The sequence below is a fragment of the Corythoichthys intestinalis genome, chromosome 6 (assembly GCF_030265065.1).
Source record: "Corythoichthys intestinalis isolate RoL2023-P3 chromosome 6, ASM3026506v1, whole genome shotgun sequence".
NCBI lineage: Eukaryota > Metazoa > Chordata > Actinopteri > Syngnathiformes > Syngnathidae > Corythoichthys > Corythoichthys intestinalis.
In genome coordinates, this window is record NC_080400.1 from 27,584,781 (window position 1) to 27,604,835 (window position 20,055).

General features: G+C 38.7%; 2 protein-coding genes across 3 annotated transcripts in view; one reads left to right on the forward strand and one right to left on the reverse strand.

Moving 5' to 3' along the window:
- LOC130917453 (rho guanine nucleotide exchange factor 26-like) overlaps positions 1-6,865 on the forward strand; it is a 63,814-nt gene extending 56,949 nt beyond the window's left edge. The window contains exons 13-15 of the mRNA XM_057838857.1: positions 1,761-1,831; positions 1,922-2,026; positions 2,767-6,865. Coding sequence (XP_057694840.1) covers positions 1,761-1,831; positions 1,922-2,026; positions 2,767-2,909 — 319 coding nt within the window. The 3' untranslated portion in view covers positions 2,910-6,865. The remainder of the gene's footprint in view (positions 1-1,760; positions 1,832-1,921; positions 2,027-2,766) is intronic.
- A 3,544-nt stretch (positions 6,866-10,409) lies between these two features.
- Positions 10,410-20,055, reverse strand: part of dhx36 (DEAH (Asp-Glu-Ala-His) box polypeptide 36) — a 41,673-nt gene continuing 32,027 nt past the window's right edge. For both annotated transcript variants that reach the window (XM_057839458.1, XM_057839456.1), the window contains exons 25-26: positions 19,324-19,476; positions 10,410-12,281 (exon numbers count right to left, since the gene is read on the reverse strand). In XM_057839458.1, coding sequence (XP_057695441.1) covers positions 12,042-12,281; positions 19,324-19,476 — 393 coding nt within the window. In that variant the 3' untranslated portion in view covers positions 10,410-12,041. The remainder of the gene's footprint in view (positions 12,282-19,323; positions 19,477-20,055) is intronic.

Consider the following 20,055-nt stretch of genomic DNA (forward strand, 5'->3'; position numbering starts at 1 on the left):
AAACAAGCAAGATTTCTGGCTGTCAAAGAGGTCTAACTTCTTCTAACAAGATCTAACGAGGCTCCACTCTTTACCTGTATTAATGGAACCTGTTTTAACTCATTATCGGTATAAAAGACACCTGTCCACAATCTCAGTCAGTCACACTCCAAACTCCACTATTTCCAAGACCAAAGAGCTGTCGAAGGACACCAGAGACAAAATTGTAGACCTGCACCAAGCTGGGAACAACTGTGGGAGCAATTATTAGAAAATGGAAGCCATACAAGACCACTGATAATCTCCCTCGATCTGGGGCTCCATGCAAGATCTCACCCCGTGACGTCAAAATGATAACAAGAACGGTGAGCAAAAATCCCAGAACCACACGGGGGGACCTACTGAATTACCTACAGAGAGCTGGGACCACAGTAACAACGGCTACTATCAGTAACACAATGCGCCGCCAGGGACTCAAATCCTGCACTGCCAGACGTGTCCCCCTGCTGAAGAATTATATATCATAATATCATAATGATCATTAACTTATAAATCTAATGTTTTAATAATAAATTAATAATATTATGGCATAAGCGGAGTTTAAGGGGGGGACAGGACCCACCTGGTGGGGGAAAAGTGTCATTGCATGTAATTGACTTTCCTGTATACGGTATGTATAAAAGTTGTAAAGCATTAAAGTAACCAACAAAAATGAATGAAATGAACAACAACAAAATTTATAATCGGTCAAAATTATTTTTATGAACAGACCATGTGACTAGCACCTTAGACAGTCATTTGCTTTGCATATTATTTTTAAAAAATTGGGGAGGGCAATTTTATTTTTCAAAAGATTTTTTTCTTTGTTTTAAAATATTTTTGGGGGATTGAAGGAACTTTTTGGGAGATTGAATGATTTAGACACAAATGTCCTATCCATAATATGGCCCAAAAAACTTTTTAAATAAAAAATTAAGTGTCAAATGCAAATATTTGAGTCTCAAATATTTTTTCGCATTCAAAAAGCTTTTTTTTCTATGATTGAAATTTTTCTTTTTTTGATTGAAGTGATTTTTCGTTTGAAAATATATATTTTTTTGTTTGAAGCAACTTATTTTTTGATTGAATAATCAAGACACAAATGTCCTATCCAAAATGTAGCCCAAACCTAAAACAACATTACTTCAATCAAAAAAGTTGCTTCAATCAAAAAAAACTGACATCAATCAGAACAAAAATTCAAAGAAAAATAGCTTTCAAATGCATTTTTTTGAGTTTCAAATTTAGTTTTGCATTCAAACATTTTTTTTAATCGAAAAATGAAGACACAAATCTACCTCCATGTGGCTCCGCCCGGGGAATACAAATTTAGACTGGGGTAACTACATTGGCACGACACCGGCGGGCATACCATTTTCAATGAATGACAATCTTGGCAAAAAGTATAGCTGTCCTAAGCATCCTGATTTAGAATTCCCCTCAAGAATGATGGGAAACAAAAAAACGCTCATTTTCAACTTATTATACATATTCTTGTAAGTTAATTTTATTGCTGACACTGTGTTTTGGGGTCATCAACATGTTGTTTGCCCCCTGGCCCAAAAGTCAAACTCAGCCTATGTATTGTGGCCTACATTACCCAAAATGTCCACATACTGTATGTGGACGCCAGGTCTTTATGAGGATACGTTTTGGGTGGTTCAAACTGTCCTAAGGTGTACCTAATGTTGTATTCTGTTGACTAATTGTTCCGAAACTTGACACAAAGTGTGTGCTTTTAGAAATGAGCGTGCCCGGTGGATCAGTGCCCTGGGCCACAATGTCAACAAAGAGAAGAGTCAGGACAGGACGAGTAAGACAATCACTCCCCCGTGTGGCTGTTAAGTAAAATGCAAATGGTTACTTGAACTGCCCTAAAGATTAACGGGTATTGCTGTTCTAGATGCAACTCAGGTTGAGGTGATACGAACCTACACAGCTAAGCAGCCAGACGAATTGTCACTGCAGGTGGCTGATGTGGTGCTTGTCTCTCAGACAGTAGAAGATGGTAAGTATTAGTAGTAGCCCACTTTTAAATGTTGCCAAAAAATCCAAAATAAACATAAAAACCAGGGCTGTCAAACGATTAAAAATTTTAATCGAGTTAATTACAGCCTAAAAATCAATTAATCTTAATTAATCGCAATTTCAAACCATCTATAAAATATGCCATATTTTTCTGTAAATTATTGTTGGAATGGAAAGATAAGACACAAGATGGATATATACATTCAGTATATGGTACATAAGTACTGTATTTGTTTATTATAACAATAAATCAACAAGATGGCATTAACATTATTAACATTGCGTTAAAGCGATCCATGGATAGAAAGACTTGTAGTTCTTAAAAGATAAATGTTAATACAAGTTATAGAACCCCTCTTAATGTTTTCGTTTTAATAAAATTTTTGAAATTTTCAATCAAAAAATAAACTAGTAGCCCGCCATTGTTGATGTCAATAACTACACAATGCTCATGGGTGCTGAAGCCCATAAAATCAGTCGCACCCAAGCGCCAGCAGAGGGCGAAAAAACTCCAAAAAACACAAGTAACAAGTGGACATTGCACTGTGCTGTCATTTTAATCTGAGCAGGGCATGTGCGTTAATTGCGTCAAATATTTTAACGTGATTAATTTAAAAAATTAATTACCGCCCGTTAAAGCGATAATTTTGACAGCCCTAATAAAAATGCACAAATTTAAATACTCACTAAATTGAACTGCGGTCTCTTCTTCTCTGCCAGGCTGGTACGAGGGCGAGCGTCTGCGTGACGGTGAGCGCGGCTGGTTCCTGGCAGAGTGTGCAGAGCCAATCACGTGTCAGGCCACCATTGAGCGCAATGTGCAGAGGATGGACCGCCTGCAGGGCCTTGAGACAAATGTTTGACATTGTGGACATTAATGCCTTCAGGGGCAATAGCGGACCTTGGCCTGGGCCTAACTTCATGTCCGTGGCGATAAATAGCAATGAAGACACAAGATGGTTGTCCTTGCCTTGGTGTCATCAACTAAATGCCTTCAAGGTCTCTTTAAAAATAAGAGACAAAAATTGGGGGAGAGTTGCACATTTCGCAAATGAACACTATTACAGTATCCCAACCAAAATAGCAGACATCCAATGGTAAATTCATATCCAGTTTCTATAAGCTTCCCTGGCTGATTTAGATGCGAGTACCCTTGAATGGTCACCTTCCACACACCCAGTAGTGAAGTATAGTACCCGAAGTAACTACAATTGAAACATTGTTAATGTATATCAGGTGCACTCCTGAGGCATGTAAACCAAGCACACTCATGTGCAGACTGACTAGCGTTGTTATCATGTAACTGCACAGATTAATCGTTATCAATGGATTAAGACTACAGTATGTGTTGATCCCTACAGTGTTGTGTTTATGTTTAGTTATCATGAGTTCTCCTTCTGTTTAGCTGCATTTTTCAACCCAAAAATGGTTCAAATTGCCTATAGACAACGCAAGATAAATGTCAAAACATTACATTTATTCAAATGGGGCTCCTCAACTCACTTAGCACAGTTCTCTGACATTTAGATAGTACACATAAACAGCGAATACGTAAGTCATCTTATAACCTGGGTGGGTCACTATTAGGAGTGGGAACCTCTTGGTACCTCAAATTACAATATAATTTACGATACAAAGCTCACAATAACGATGATCTGACCAGGGGTCGCGTTAACCGAATTTTTTCCGTTGTTGACCGGTTTTTTAAAACGGTGACGGAAAAAACAAGTCCATCCGTCATTTTGACAGGTTGCGATTCACACCCCAGACCACAGGGTGGCGAGTGAGCATATTAATTAGCGATTGTCTCTCTTGATGCATGACGTCGTTGGCCTTACTCGGAAAAATGTCAAGGCAACGGAGTGTTTGCCTGGCACGGCCAGACTGTTCTCCCTGTATTTTTCAAACACTGAGAGAAAAGTCTGGGACACAGCCTCTCGAGTAAGTACAAAATCAATCGACAAATCAGATTTGTTTATTTGCGTGACGTGTTCTTCACGAGCAACGTCACTCTTGCGCGCCGAAAGTCGTCTCTACATCAACACGGATGGCGAACGGGTGAGCCGAGAATATGTTCCAATCCTCGGTAAATTCAGTTTTAAATGAGCTAAAACACATCGACACGAGACATTGACAACAGTCTGTCTCGCGCTAGCCATGTTGAATAAACTCTGTTCTCCTCGTATGTTTACTTCCGTGCACAAGTCCCTTGTCCTGCCCTCGTCGCTTTGCTAACGGCACGTCTGCCCGTCGCTGATTGGTGCACTCCGCTGTCTGTTTGCCTCTTGTTAAGCGTGTTCGGAAGGAATATTAATTAAAAATGAATGAAAACTAAATACTATTGAATATGTCATTATTATCATTTTAAAAATGTAAGTGACGGGTAAAAATAGATTATGACCGGATTTTTATGACACTCAGTCAAAATGACAGACAACGAAAAAGTCTAGCGCAACCTCTGGATCTGACGATACAACGATTATCGATACATTGGTCAGGAAATCATTCTAGGATATTCTACAAACAACTAATAAACGAAAAAACATGCTTGTGCTGTGAATTGGAAGGAGTTTATCATTAGTAGACGTTCAGTCCGTTTGAAGTGGAAGGGATGGCAGCGAATGAACGAATGTTCATTAACTTCCAACCTCTCAGTCTATGGCCGGTAGTGGCAGCCAATGCCAGGCAAAGAGGTAATTTTGGGCCATTTACGGTCATTTACCTGTTCATTTTCAGTCACTTCCTTTTGATTTCGTCGTATTTTATGGGTCTCTTCCTGTTTGAGTTACAGAACAGGAAATGACCTGGGAATCACCCAAATCAATAGGCAGCAGGGGTGAAAGTGGCTAGAATTTCTTGCCGGAACTCCCCGACGTGAAGGTCTCCACGGAGCCAGAAATTTTATTTATTTATATATTTTCTTTTTTTCGGAGGGGGGCAAACCTCCTAAAACTACTGAAATGCAAAGAAAACTGTTTTTATTTTATTTTCCCTCAGTTCCTCACATACTAAATGCCAAATCTCAATTTTAACTACTTAAGAACATAGGATGTATATTAAAATTGAAGTTAATGTAAACATTTTTTTTTTTTTAATACGATATAAGTAACATATATTCTGGAAAATAAGTACAAATGACTTATATTATGCAGAGTGAAATGGAATGTATTTTGAAGATCGCGCAAACATTATGACTTTTTTAAATCATAAGGAAATGAATAAGTAGCCTAACATAAATGAAGAAATATAGGTCCAAAGTGCACATTGACAGCTAAGAAGTTCTGAACCTCCCCATCAGAGCAAATAAAACTAAATATGATAAATGAGCCTCCTCAACTCTTTGCTTACTTTTAAAGATTTGATCCATTTTATGTTGCATTGCCCTTTTTTGTCGCATCAATTCAACGATTTTTTTTTTTTTTTTGCTGCTCCAGAAAACATGCACATTTGAACCAATCAGAGCTAACTATCTCTGCTGATCACATGTCAGTATCTCAGCCAATTGAACGGATAAATGAGTTCAGCCATTTCATGCATTCGCACATTGACTTGACTCATCCTCGTCAGACTCTGCTAAATGCAGCAGCTGGGGAAACCTACATGCCGTCCGTGGAATAAAATAAATAATAAATATTGGTGGAACCGGACTACGCTACACAAGCACTTTATTATGCTTGTTGTTAACACTTGTGTATGTAAATCTGATATTGGTAGATTGCTTTCTTCTTGGAGATGAAATGCATGTGTGGCGGCTTAGCATTTTTTTTTTAACATAGCATTTTGACAGTTGCCATCATATTTTCGGAATCAAAGCATCGTGTACGGGAACACCATCCCGGCCCTGAATTTTATACCGGAACTGTGTTCCTGACCGTTCTGGCCCACTTTCACCCCTGATAGGCAGTGACTCAAACTCAACAGAAATGAACTGTAAATGCCCTAAAATGAACAGCAAGTGACCTGTAGATGACCTGAAAATCGGACAGAATGACTGTGAATGCTCTGGTTTTGAATGAACGAACCTTCCCAGTCTAAATGGATTGGGCGTCGAGCACCATCAATGCAGCTTTAGAGTTAACTGAGACACTATTATGGTGGAAGATTTTGGTAGCAAATTGTTGGTGATTTTTTTTTTTTTTAAGACATTGACACTTTTCAAAACAATATCTCGATTCTTGGCAGGCGCACATCGATAACCTTTTGGGATACAAAGTATCACGATATATCACCATTTTGATATTTTGTCACACCCCTAGTTACTATACTGCTAATATTCTTTCATGTGACAAAAATCTCTGCAGTTAATATTTGATTAGGAGCTGTACTTCAGTAATTTTTCCCATGAAGGTGATGTAATTGTGAACATCTCCATAATATGTGTAAAGGGAAAAATGTTTTTTGTTAAAAACTGAAGGCACTTTTTCAAATAAATAAGGAAGATGCACCGTGTGGTTTGAACCCCCGAATTACATGTAAATCAGTTGTGTACCATTCTGTAAATATGTAAAGTCATTACAAATATGAATATTTTCTCAATAAATATTTAGAAACCAATTTATTCATCAAACGTTTCGAAACGCTTTCTTATGCAATTGAATGAGAAAATGTTGTTTTTTTACTTCCACTGTAAATGCTGAAAAAGAGTTTTTGATACAGCTCCATGCATTGGGTTGATTGTACAGATGTACTAAAGTCTCCAGTGATTGTACTGTACAACATGTCAAATGAACCATAAAAAAAATAACATCTTAATTGTTGACCTATTGACATTTGTTTTTACTGTAAAGTGTTTTTGAGCATCTGTTAAAGTGCTCTATGAATACAATGTATTATTATTTTGGGCTTTCTGGTTTTTCTTCATGCATTACTTTATTCATCAGCCAGCCCTTACACACTACTATAAAGTTATCAAGTTTTACAACCCCTCTGGTGGTGAATTTTTCCAAATTGAGAATTTTCACTACAAAATAGAAGAATCATTTTCTTATAGTCACACAAAAAGAAGAGCCTTGATGCTTTCTATGTTTTTTATGTGGTGTATGTTCATTAATAGAACAATATTGGTTTGATGGCTCTGTAAACAGCCGATCGTAAATGAGTTACCACGTTTCGACATCAGGAGGAAAACATTTTTTCACATTGTAAAAAGAAGCATATATTTGTTCCTATATTTTCTGTGGTCAATGCTGCGGGGGTGGGGACTAAACAAACATTTTAAAGCAGGGTTCCCCAACCGCCGGGCCGCGGCCCAGTACCGGTCTGTGTCACATTTGCTACCAGGCCGCACAGAAATAATAATTTATTAACGACTGCATTCATTCATTTTCCATGCCGCTTTTCCTCACGAGGGTCACGGCATTCTGGGTGAATTAACTTTGGCCTGTGCCCATTAAAACACCAATATCACTGTTTAGTCTAGATATAATACTATAGGATAGATAGAATGTCGTATTAGAAATAATAGACTGCTAGCAGTACATCTTGTTTTGTATATGGTAGAAAACACTCAGGTGACTAGAAGTTCCGCTCTGAGACCCCCAATTTGGCCAAATTTAAAATTGTCCGAAATGCATGTGTGATACATCATTGGAAAGCTTAAAATCTCAATTTTCTGGGGGAAGAAAAGTTTTGAACAGGAGGGCTTTTTTTTTTTTTTTTTTTTTTTTTTGGTAAATGTTTTTTACACAGTAAAACCCTATCCGGAGGTGAGAGCACGCGAGAGCAGAATTAGACGCTATGACTTTAACTAGTTATTATCGCGTACTTACCTTGTTTCGATCCAAAAACTCCATGTAGCATATATCACTGAATGTCAAAACACAGCTGTGAATAGTCAGAGCTGGATTTTTTGGAGATTTTATGGGTGAAACAAGGGTCGCGATGCAGAAATCGCAGACATCATTGAGTGATTGAGATTATCTTTTTCATACATTCACCCTTTTAAAACGTTTTTTTTTTTTTTTTTTGGATTGATTATTTGTCACCGACCATATCGTAAAAATGCGACAGGAACAAAACAACAACAACAAAAAACAATTAACAGACACCATTTTTTTCATTCTGACGTCATTTGTTTAAAAGTTTAAAATATGCGAGTGAATAATTTTTTCGTTTTTTTTTTTTAACGAAATATTAGACATCAATTAATGATTCTAAGCTAAAAATGACTGACATTTTAAATAATAAATATAATTAACTACACCCATTTTATGGCTGGGTTGAAACAAAAACGGTTGTAAACGTCTGTAAACGGGGTTTTCCAGGGTAAAACGGACAAATTAAAAATAGTTCGGGGGCTTAATGAGTCATGAATCTGCTATGGCAGCATATACAGAAAAGTATATCTGTATATACTATCAAACACAAGGGTTGTTTTGGCTTAAAATACAGCAGTTTCTTTTAAAGAGGGGTGCAAGAGCAGAAATTGCTTTTTCAGTCTTGTCTCCGTTTTCCGCCATATCTATGTGCGCTTGTCCTCGATAATAACGTATACCGTAGGGCAGGCACATCACATTTGTTCCCGGAAATAATTAGCCCCAACACTAAAATGACTGAAAAAAAAGACATCTTTGGATAGATTTTTTATGGGGAAAAGGGCAAACAAAATCTACGCTACTTCCCCATCTCTAAAGACCCACGAACTATGAAGGAGTGGATTCGTGACCCGTTTGTGAATAAACAGAGTGATTCGACCATGTCTGTGCAACAGGAGGATCAGCTTGTAGAGATCGCAAATGACGGCGACCTTAAACGTACTGCACATTTGAGACAACAACTCTACCGAGGTTCTGGATTAAAGTCTTTCTGGAATATCCTGACATCGCAACGAGAGCACTGAAAACCGTGCTACAATTTTCAACATCGTATCTTTGTGAAGCCGGCTTCTTTCACTCTCCCATCACACCTAGATGGTACCATCTCGTCTCAACGAAACAAGCTCAGGCCTGCCACTGATTCAGCGGATGAGTTATATTTTCCCTGCACTTAACACGACAAGGCTAAAAACAAACGGTATTTTATATTTGCTGTATTTTTCTGCAGCAAATTGCCAGTGTTTTGACCAAATTTGCGTGCGTGTAACGTTAAAAATGGCCGCGAATGCAGCGATTCCAAAGTAAACACTACAAACTTTCTTTAAAGAAAGGAATACCGGTATTAACTTACGTTCGATCCTGGACGGACATGTAGGAAAAGAGTCCAACTGAATATAAAAGAGGGTTTTTTCACCGCCAGAAAAGCCTTGGAGCAAAATTTTATGAGGGTGCAAAATTTGGCAGATCACCGGTCCGTGAAAAAATAAAGACCCACATCACACCGGTCCGTGGTGCATAAAAGGTTGGGGACGCCTGTTTTAAAGTTTTTTTTTGTATTAAAAAGCTAAATTGTTTTGAATTAATGTATTTTCGTTTTAGCAAAGGAGGACAATTAAAACAAATACAGTATATATGGCAGAAAACACTCAGGTGACTTGAAGTTCCGTTCTGAGACCCCCAATTTGGCCAGATTTCAAAATTGTCTGATATGCATGTGTGATACATCATTGGGAAGCTTAAAATCTCAATTTTCTGGGGAAAAAATTGAGATTTTAAAGGGTTTTGCTGTTTAAAAAACGCGAGAGCAGAATTACAGACGCCATAACTTTAACGAGATATAATCGTGTGCTTACCTTGTTTCGATTCAAAAACTCCATGTAGCATGTATAACAGAGTGTCAAGACACAGCTGTGAATGGCCACAGCTGGATTTTTGGGGGGATTTTATGGGTGAAACACTGTAATATAACAAGGGTCTTGATGCAGAAATCGCAGACATCAAGGCGAGGTCAAGATGTTCTTTTTCATATATTTACCCTTTTAAACGTTTTTTTTCCCCCATTTTTCTTTGTTAGGATCAATCATCATCTAAAATATCGGAGAAAATGCAACAGTAACAAAAAATTAATACAATTAAGCGATATTTATGAGGAAAATATCTGTGACTTTTTTACAGACACCATTTTTTTCATTGTGACGTCATGTGTTATAAGTTTAAAATATGCGAGTGAATAATTTTTTAAAGTTTTTTTTTTTAAAACGAAATATTAGACATCAATGAATGATTCTAAGGCAGTGCTTCTCAATTGTTTTCTGTCACGCCCCCCCAAGGAAGACGTAAATGTTTCGCGCCCCCCCAAATTCTGCCGCCACTGTAAATAGTATCATTTGTCTACAATATTACTATTATAAGTACGTCTCTGCCTCACATTGTATCCTTTTTTTTTCCTATTAGAGAAAATAACAGAGATAAACTTATAAAGTATAACTTTATTAACATTGTTTTGTTTGTAACAGAAAAGACTTAACGCCCATCAATTTGCCTGAATTTAAAAAAAAAAAAAAAAACTCACATCCAAACTAAAAAATACACTCAAGGTACATTTTTGACCATTTGATACAGAAAAATAAAATGTAATAAAATCAGTAAATAATAACAAATTAAAATTGATTAGAAACATTCACTCATGAGGACAATGTGCCAAAAAATTTGACCGAAAAAACAAATCTGAATAAAAGAAGAAGAAAAAAGTGTCCTTGGACAGGACAGTTTTTATTTTTGCTGCTCACAGTATTTACCTCCTTTGCAATGGTGTGGAGTTAATTTGCAATGAGCATGCTAACAATGCTCACTGGCTTACTGATATAACACTGACAAAGCAGGACGATTGTTGGCAATATTCGGCACGTTTTCACTGAAAAAATCAAGCGGCTTAACAATGAGATTGGGGTCTAATGTCTTTAAGTGGCGTCTTAATTGATTTGGCTTCTGGCTGTCTGCTATAATTATTTTTAGACACAGTAAACAGTGGTCTTTCATCATCACCCACTGTATTAAAAGTCAAAGCTAAAAGGCAAACGGCACGAAAAAAGTGCATTCACGGCGGCCGAGGTAGAACCGTAGGCGAGGGCGGTCGTCGTGACGATCCCAAGCCGAAAATGGCACTTCTCAGGCGGCGACGTGAGAACCGGACAAGACAGTGGGTCGCTGCGTGAGTGAGTCCGGTCGGAAAACGGCTTTCGAAAATGGCGGTGGCACACTGCTCTTCATATCTGTTGTCTGTGTGTGCTGAGTGCTCTCCTTAGTTCAAAAATACTGCGCGCACTCTGAAAATGAGAGCGCCACTGCCACCTACAGTACTGAGTGGATGTGCAAGTACACTTTATTCCAGTACGGTAAAAAAAAAAAAACCAAAAAAAACATGTTCCCCGAGGTCACATGCGCCCCCCCTGGCATCGCTCTGCGCCCCCCCAGGGGGGCGCGCCCCACTATTTGAGAAGTACTGTTCTAAGGTTAAAATGACATTTTGAATAATAAATGTAATTACCTTTGTTTTATTGCTGGGTTGAAACAAAAGCGGTTGCGCGACATCTGTAAACAGGGCTTTCCAGGGTAAAACGGAAAAATTAAAAATAGTTTGGGGGCTTAATGCGCCATGAATCTGCCATGTCAGTATATAAACATATAGTTCTATCCAACACAACAGTTGTTTTGTCTTAAAATACAACAGTGTCTTTTAAAGAGGAGTGCAAGAGCAGAAACTGCTTTTTCAGTCTTATCTGTGTTTTCCGCCAAATACGTTTTGTGCTCATATTGCACAAAGCATGCGTGGATGTTATGGCAAAATATGTTCTAATTACCCCAATTTGGGCATAAAGCTAAAAATAAATTAAAGGTTTATCAAACACTGATGAAGATATTTTATTTCATATTGTCATAACATTTACACTTTAAATGGTTTCACAAATTCTGTACACTTCTAACACGAATACTGTACTGAGCAGATGTTGGTGTTACATGATGTGCTTTGCAAAATGTTTGCAGGTGATCATTCAAATCACATACAAAAGTCCTGCTTTCACTTATTAATAGTTTAGTTTGTAAGAAATGACTACTAGGTGGGTGGTTTCCCAATAAATAAGCCAGCGACCTGCAATTCAGCTTCTAAGATCTCATCCCGCACTAATTGTCCTCATCGCTGTCCTCGTCATTGAAGTAAATGTGTTGTCCTCTTGGGGTCCACGTCCTGTCGTGGCTTCTGTCGCGACCCCCAACCCTCGCTGCCGTCGTCTCCTGCGTGGTGATGAGATCGATGATGGCCGTGATGACGGCACAATCTTTGGACTGACGGTTCTGCCAGTCCACAGGGGCTGGCCTGCGGATCTTATCCTCCAGAAGAGAATGCAGCTCTTGCTTCAGACTCTGAAGAAAGGATAAGAAAGTATAAGGGTTAGAATTCAAGATGAATGCGCCATCACAGACTGTTTTCCATAGTGAATATATTAAGGGGCCATTCAAATTAGAAGTAAGGCCAGTGCCCCTTCGTTCCAACCCGTGAAACCGCCACTTCCGTTGATTATTACAGGGTCTCTGCAGGTTTCGACAACAGTTAAGACTTTTTTAAAGACCATAACGAATGCAGTTTAAGACTCCTTTCAGATCTATTCAAGCAAAAAAGAAAAGACTTGCAGGAAAAAGCGCAGGTAGTTCACTTTGTAGTTAAGCTATAGACAGCAAGACTGTTCATGCATGTTCTAGATAAAAGTAATACCAATAGATTAGTAAGACCTTTCAAATGTGTATTTAAGACGTTTTGTGAAATTTTAGGAGAATTTTAGACATTTTAAAGCCTTAAATTCAAATTATTGCGTTTAAGACATTTTTAGACTTTTTAAGACCCTGCGGATACCCTACATTTTTCCCTTCCCAATCACAGGATTAATACAATTTTGACTCCCACCCCACGGGAGTCCCGCGGAAGTTCCCGAAATAATTCATGGTCGAATACGCACTGTTTGAATTTTTTAAAAAGACTTTTCTTTAATATTGACTATCAATACATAACATAGTATAAGTAATTCATTTTGGCTCATTATTTAAGTTTGTTTTTATTTTCCAGTATTAAAGGGGAAGTTCAGAATGTTTGACATTAGGCTTAATTTTCAATTTAGCGGGGGTTTAATTAGTCGGTGGAGTTGATTTCAACAAATTCCGTGCAGATAGTTAGCTATTTATTAGTTTCAGGGGTCCTGAGTGGCTAAGCTAGCGTGAGTCAATGAGCCCGTCCTAGCATGCCAATGAAAAAACATATGCACGCATGAAAATAGTGTTGGCTATGTTTTCAGGATGAAGTTATTAAAACCTACCATTGCATGTCAAAAACTGCAGTATGAACAGCAACATTTGTAATCCAGTAGTTCTGTTGGTAACACGGTGCAGAGCGGAGTGATATTTTTTCCACTGGTGTGTTTATGTTGTAGCCAGCAGCAAGTATCCACAGTTTGTATTGTTCCTTGTTCTTCATTGGAAATTAGTAAAAACTGTCATTTACCCATTTCTTCTGTTTCCACAGCCTCTAAATGCACGTTTCACTATGTTGCCGTTCTTCAGTCAAGACTCTGAAGACTGATGAAGAAGGTGGGAAATCGGTGTTTTGCAACCTCCAACCAGCATAAATATCATTGGAACACCACTCGAACTGGGAGGCCATAGTTGCGAAGTCAGAAAAAAAAAAAAAGTACCCCGACTTGACGAGTTGCTTCAATCAGACGTTACTCGACAAAATGTGCTGCCCGTCGAAAAGCAGACCGTCAATAGTAAAACTAAAGAAGGCAGTTTACAGTTGTCCATTTACCTCAGCCGTTGTTTTTCCTCCACTATATGATCGCTTATGAGAAGCCATGTTGGCTGGAGGTCAAAATGTCTTTTGAGAGCCAAAATAAAAAAAACGCTTGGAACGCTTTTAGGTCGCAACTGGTACCATCCGAGTGGGATAAATCCAACTTCCCACCTTCTTCGAATGCAGCATGAGCATGAGTGGCCGAAGCACTCCTCTCTATTGTGGTCGCATTGTGCATCCAAAAAAAAAAAAAAAAATAGTCCCGCAGAAATAAATGAATTACGGCAGTCTGGTGTGACATTATTTTGGCCGAATGGGTATTTTGAACAATGATCCGCATTTTGAATTTATGTGACTATGTTAGATCTGTTAGTATTGTATTTTGTTGACATGCGAGGAAGGAACCATTGACTCGCGCTAACTTAGCCAGTCTGGAGCCCTGAAATTAAAAAATACGTAACTGCACGGAATTTGTTAAAATAAAGTCTACCGACTAATTTAACCCCTGCTAACTCGAAGATTAATCTTAATGTCAACAAATCTGAACTTCATTTTTCTACTATTAACTCACTTCCTAAGATTGCCAAAGATAGACGTCCAGTTTATTTAAACTGTGAGGACTGTCTGTCAACGCTCACGTTTCTATGCCATGCACTCCATTCAGATTGAAAAGGCTGGCAGCAATCATTCACTGTCTCGGATCAAATGGATTGAGCATTTAGCGTCGTCAAATAGCAGCCAGTGAGTTAATGCCGATCGACTTCAAATGGATTTTAAGGCAAAACAGCAATTTAGCAAAGCGCAGATGACGTGAAATTAGTCTTTTAATCTGCCGGTTAGCCACACCTACCATTATTGGGCTCTCGTGTCCCCCAACAGGTGGATGACGTCAGCGGAGTCACGATTTCATCTGATTTAGTATGCAGCCCATTGAGGGGGAATTATTCACAACAAGGAAAACACGACTAAGAGAGTTGCAAAATGTCATTGTTTCAGTCTCTCTACTCCAATATTTTTACAGGAGATTGTTTTTATCCAAGTATTTTTCACCATTACCTAAATAAATGGTTTGAAAAGGACCAGTCAGCCCGTTGAGGGGGAATTATTCAGAACGAGGAAAACGTGATGAAGAGAGCCGCAAAATGTCATTGTTTCAGTCTCTCTACTCAGAATATTCTTTTTATTGAAGTAGTTTTCCCCAATAGCTAAATAAATGACATGGTCATGACAAATAACAGTCTTGTGCTAAATAGAATATGAAATAATAAAAATGCATTTATTCAAAACGACATGGCAAAATTACTCCATAATGATCAAAACTGTCGACTTCACCTGTCGCACCTCCCGACTGATATTTTATGCCACCTAAATCGGGCTTATGTCATTTCCCTTCCCCGGCTTCAGAGAATGTAAACAAACCAAGAGGCGTGACAGCTAGCCGACATGCTAACCTGAACCGAGTGATGTTTAAAAGTCTTCGAAGCGGAAAATCACACATAACAAGCCTGGATCATTCCACATGACGACTGGGTTGTCAATTGTCTTCGCCGATCAGCAAACTGCCCGGCGGAAAGCAATTTACAGCTCATTCCCCTGCTGCTATGGACAAGAGAGCTTGCCGGGGAAGCAGCTGGACAATGACCGCTGAACATTTACATGCCAATCTATGATCAAACGTAAGTAGTCCTGTATTTAAAGAAAGTTTGTAGTGTTTACTTTGTAATCGCTGTGTTCGCGGCTATTTTTAACTCAAAGTTGCAATTTCTGATCGGTCGTAAAATGTGACAGAACACCGGGCACTTGAAGAGGGGAATAAGCCGAGTATACTCGTAGTGCTCTCCTTGTTGGAGAAAGTGCGACAAGCCGCCGGTCGTCGGCCGAGGGGACAAAGATCATGTCACAAAATGCAAGCCACCTACATATTAAAATGATCCCAGTATTTGACATAATACAAAACACGATGTTTACTCACTTCCTCGTAAGTCCCATGGTACCACAGTAGTAGGGCTTGTTTTGGCCAATATCCACCGGTGAATGGGAACCTTTTGAAACCCCCAAAAGGCGCACACGCCTCTCCCTCCTACAGCAAGATTTTTCTGCAGCCGTTTGGCTGGCGTGATGCGAAAAATAAACGTATTAATCCGCAAAATCAGCTGAATCCTTAGTCCTTCTCATACAACAGTACGACTGTATTGTGAAGAGGACTCCTTCCTCCGTACACGTCACAGCGCCCGCTTTCTCAACTCGAGACTGTTGCCGGAAGTCACTCATTTTCATGGCGCGGGATTAAAAAAACTAAACAAATATAGTGATCGCTTTCACACTAGGCATGTGCCGGTATGAGATTTTGACGGTACGATAACCGTGAGCAAAAATACCGCGGTTTCACGGTATCACGGTATTGCAATTATACAGTGCCTTGCAAAAGTATTCGGCCCCCTTGAATCTTGCAACCTTTCGCCACATTTCAGGCTTCAAACATAAAGATATGAAATTTAATTTTTTTGTCAAGAATCAACAACAAGTGGGACACAATCGTGAAGTGGAACAACATTTATTGGATAATTTAAACTTTTTTAACAAATAAAAAACTGAAAAGTGGGGCGTGCAATATTATTCGGCCCCTTTACTTTCAGTGCAGCAAACTCACTCCAGAAGTTCAGTGAGGATCTCTGAATGATCCAATGTTGTCCTAAATGACCGATGATGAGAAATAGAATCCAAATGTGTGTAATCAAGTCTCCGTATAAATGCACCTGCTCTGTGATAGTCTCAGGTTTCTGTTGAAAGTGCAGAGAGCATTATAAAAACCAAGGAACACACCAGGCAGGTCCGAGATACTGTTGTGGAGAAGTTTAAAGCCGGATTTGGATACAAAAAGATTTCCCAAGCTTTAAACATCTCAAGGAGCACTGCGCAAGCCATCATATTGAAATGGAAGGAGCATCAGACCACTGCAAATCTACCAAGACCCGGCCGTCCTTCCAAACTTTCTTCTCAAACAAGGAGAAAACTGATCAGAGATGCAGCCAAGAGGCCCATGATCACTCTGGATGAACTGCAGAGATCTACAGCTGAGGTGGGAGAGTCTGTCCATAGGACAACAATCAGTCGTACACTGCACAAATCTGGCCTTTATGGAAGAGTGGCAAGAAGAAAGCCATTTCTCAAAGATATCCATAAAAAGTCTCGTTTAAAGTTTGCCACAAGCCACCTGGGAGACACACCAAACATGTGGAAAAAGGTGCTCTGGTCAGATGAAACCAAAATTGAACTTTTTGGCCACAATGCAAAACGATATGTTTGGCGTAAAAGCAACACAGCTCATCACCCTGAACACACCATCCCCACTGTCAAACATGGTGGTGGCAGCATCATGGTTTGGGCCTGCTTTTCTTCAGCAGGGACAGGGAAGATGGTTAAAATTGACGGGAAGATGGATGCAGCCAAATACAGGAACATTCTGGAAGAAAACCTGTTGGTATCTGCACAAGACCTGAGACTGGGACGGAGACCTGAATCCAATCGAGAATCTGTGGAAAGAGCTGAAGACTGCTGTTCACAAACACTCTCCATCAAACCTCACTGAGCTCGAGCTGTTTTGCAAGGAAGAATGGGCAAGAATGTCAGTCTCTCGATGTGCAAAACTGATAGAAACATACCCCAAGCGACTTGCAGCTGTAATTGGAGCAAAAGGTGGCGCTACAAAGTATTAACGCAAGGGGGCCGAATAATATTGCACGCCCCACTTTTTAGTTTTTTATTTGTTAAAAAAGTTTAAATTATCCAATAAATTTTCTTCCACTTCACGATTGTGTCCCACTTGTTGTTGATTCTTGACAAAAAAATTCAAATTTTATATCTTTACGTTTGAAGCCTGAAATGTGGCGAAAGGTTGCAAGGTTCAAGGGGGCCGAATACTTTTGCAAGGCACTGTAGCTCCAAAATGTGATATTTTGAGATGTATGGGTTAAAAAAAAAAATTTTTCCATTGAACAGGATTTTTTTTTTTTTTTCAGAACATAGTTGCAAATTGGAACATAAATATATTGTTAAAATAAATAATCACTGATAAAACAAATATTTTAAATAAAATTAAAATAAATATAACTTATAGACTATACCCACAGCCACAGCTCAAGTTGCTCAAGATTAGAGCAAGAACAAAATAATTTCTATAAAAAAGTAAAAACACTTCTGAATATATATTTTTTTTTTTATCATTCTGCATAACTTTTTTTTTTTTTTTTTGGGAGGGTGAAAAAGCGTAATTGAAGTTTCGCCATTTTCAGCCACTGTCTCAACTGTGGTCTACTTGATGTCATGCCTTTGTGTGAAAAAGAACATAAATAATTCATAAGTTAATAAGTTAGTTAAAATGTATAAGTTAGTTAAAATGTAAATATTGTTGTGGAAAGGTTTCATAAAATGTAAATATTGTTGTGGAAAGGTTTCATCAAAAAAAAAAAAAAAAATTAGGAGCGAGACCTCTCCTTGATCCAGCGAACGAGGATTTGTGCTTAGGCCAAGATCATCATTCACAATTAGCGATCTTTGACGCTATTCCTTTTTCCCCTTCATTTAAGCGAATCAAGCTTGTTTTCTCACTCTGCGGCTGTAACACTCGACGAAGTTGCTCTCCCAGCTAAGCCTAGGTTAACATTCGTCTTTGTAAGCTTTTAGTTAGTTTGTATATTGAATTTGAAAGGAAAATGTGTTTTGTTTTTGGCGAACTTTTTCATGATGCTAATCTGTTGAAGCTACTCACACATGGAAAAATACAATTGTACAACGTTGTAAATGTATTCATTTTGTATATTCCACTTACCACGGTTTGACAGCTCAATAAATTGAAGAAAAGTACGCCTTATGTTTGGAGTATTTGTTTTAGGGTTCACTGGCTGTCCAGCCGATAGCGTCACTTTCACACACAGCAACAAACGGGAGGGGGTGAGCGCTGCCGCGCCAATCCACTTCTGGCTGCGTTTTTGACACATGAAAAATAGCGAATACCGTACTACGGTCTGACGGAGAATTTTAGTGGTTTTGAAACCGCGACGTTTTCACACCACGTGAAACTGGTAACCGGCACATGCCTATTTCACACACATCCAAGCTGTCCATTTCATTCAGGAGCATAAAATACCGCGGGTATTATGAAATAAACATGCTTTTTCGTGTCACAGGCACTTTAAAGAATTCTCTAAAAAAGAATAAATAAATAAAACTTATGTTGTGTCCCTCATATCTTAAGACACCAAATGTATAATGTATATCGTGTAATGAATAAATGTGTTTATTTTAATAATCCTTTGTTGCCCACACATTGGGTATTTGCAGGTTCGCCTATTCTTATCATTCGTATATTTCTTCAAACCTGTCCCCAGTTATTTGCTTTTTTTCATTTTATCCTATTTATTGTTTTTTGATCTTGTTGCATCTTGGTGGCTAGAGGGTAAGGTTAATGGGCAATTGGGAGTACTGGTAGATAATCACTATTTGCAGCAGGGTGCTGTTACACATTTTATATAAGTGCATTGAAAATGAACACAATTTAGAGAAAAAAAATCATCAAGATATGCAGGTCTTAATTACTGTTATAATTATCCATACAATTAGCTTTACCTTGACAAGATGAGCAGTTCGCGCCGGTGACCTGAAGACTATCCACTGGTCCACAGCGATGGTCTCCTGGTCGTCATCCTTCTGGATGGTGATGTCACCTCCGAAAAAGAGCAGCGAGAAGGGTGACACTTCGGTGCAGTCGTACAGGAAGATCTGAGGAGACGCAGAAAGTGTGACGCACGGAGCATGACTGGGCCTTTGAAAAGGACCCATTAAAGGTGGATGAAATGTGTCTGCTGCTGCAAGAAGAAATGTCATTTTGTCCTCTCTCCTTATGAAAAGCACTCAGGCAGCAAAGTGAAAATGTGTGAAGCAAGCAGGTCAAGATGAATGTCATTCATTTAGTAGAAAAAAAAAATCCACAATGTGTGCAGACCTTTGTCAAGAGCTTCACATTTATCATCATGAAGAGCTACTATCCAGGTAGTGTAGTGTAATGATTCTAACACCGTTAACTGCCATACGGGTGTCAAATTAGGTTAACTTTAGTTATTCGATCACTGATTGCTGTTTTCAAGGTAAGCTGCCAATAGTGCCGGCCATGTTAGAGTAGTTTAATCTGCCAAGGTGATGCAGCAGTGCTGTAATGCTTGGCGAAGGTAATAAAAAATACCAAAAAGGCTACTTCAGAGAATGTTCAGATTAAAAGAAAGCAAATGTCTTTTTGCAAACTGATAAATAAAATAAAGACGAATAATACGGTAGAGACGATTACGTCGGCCTCATTAAGCA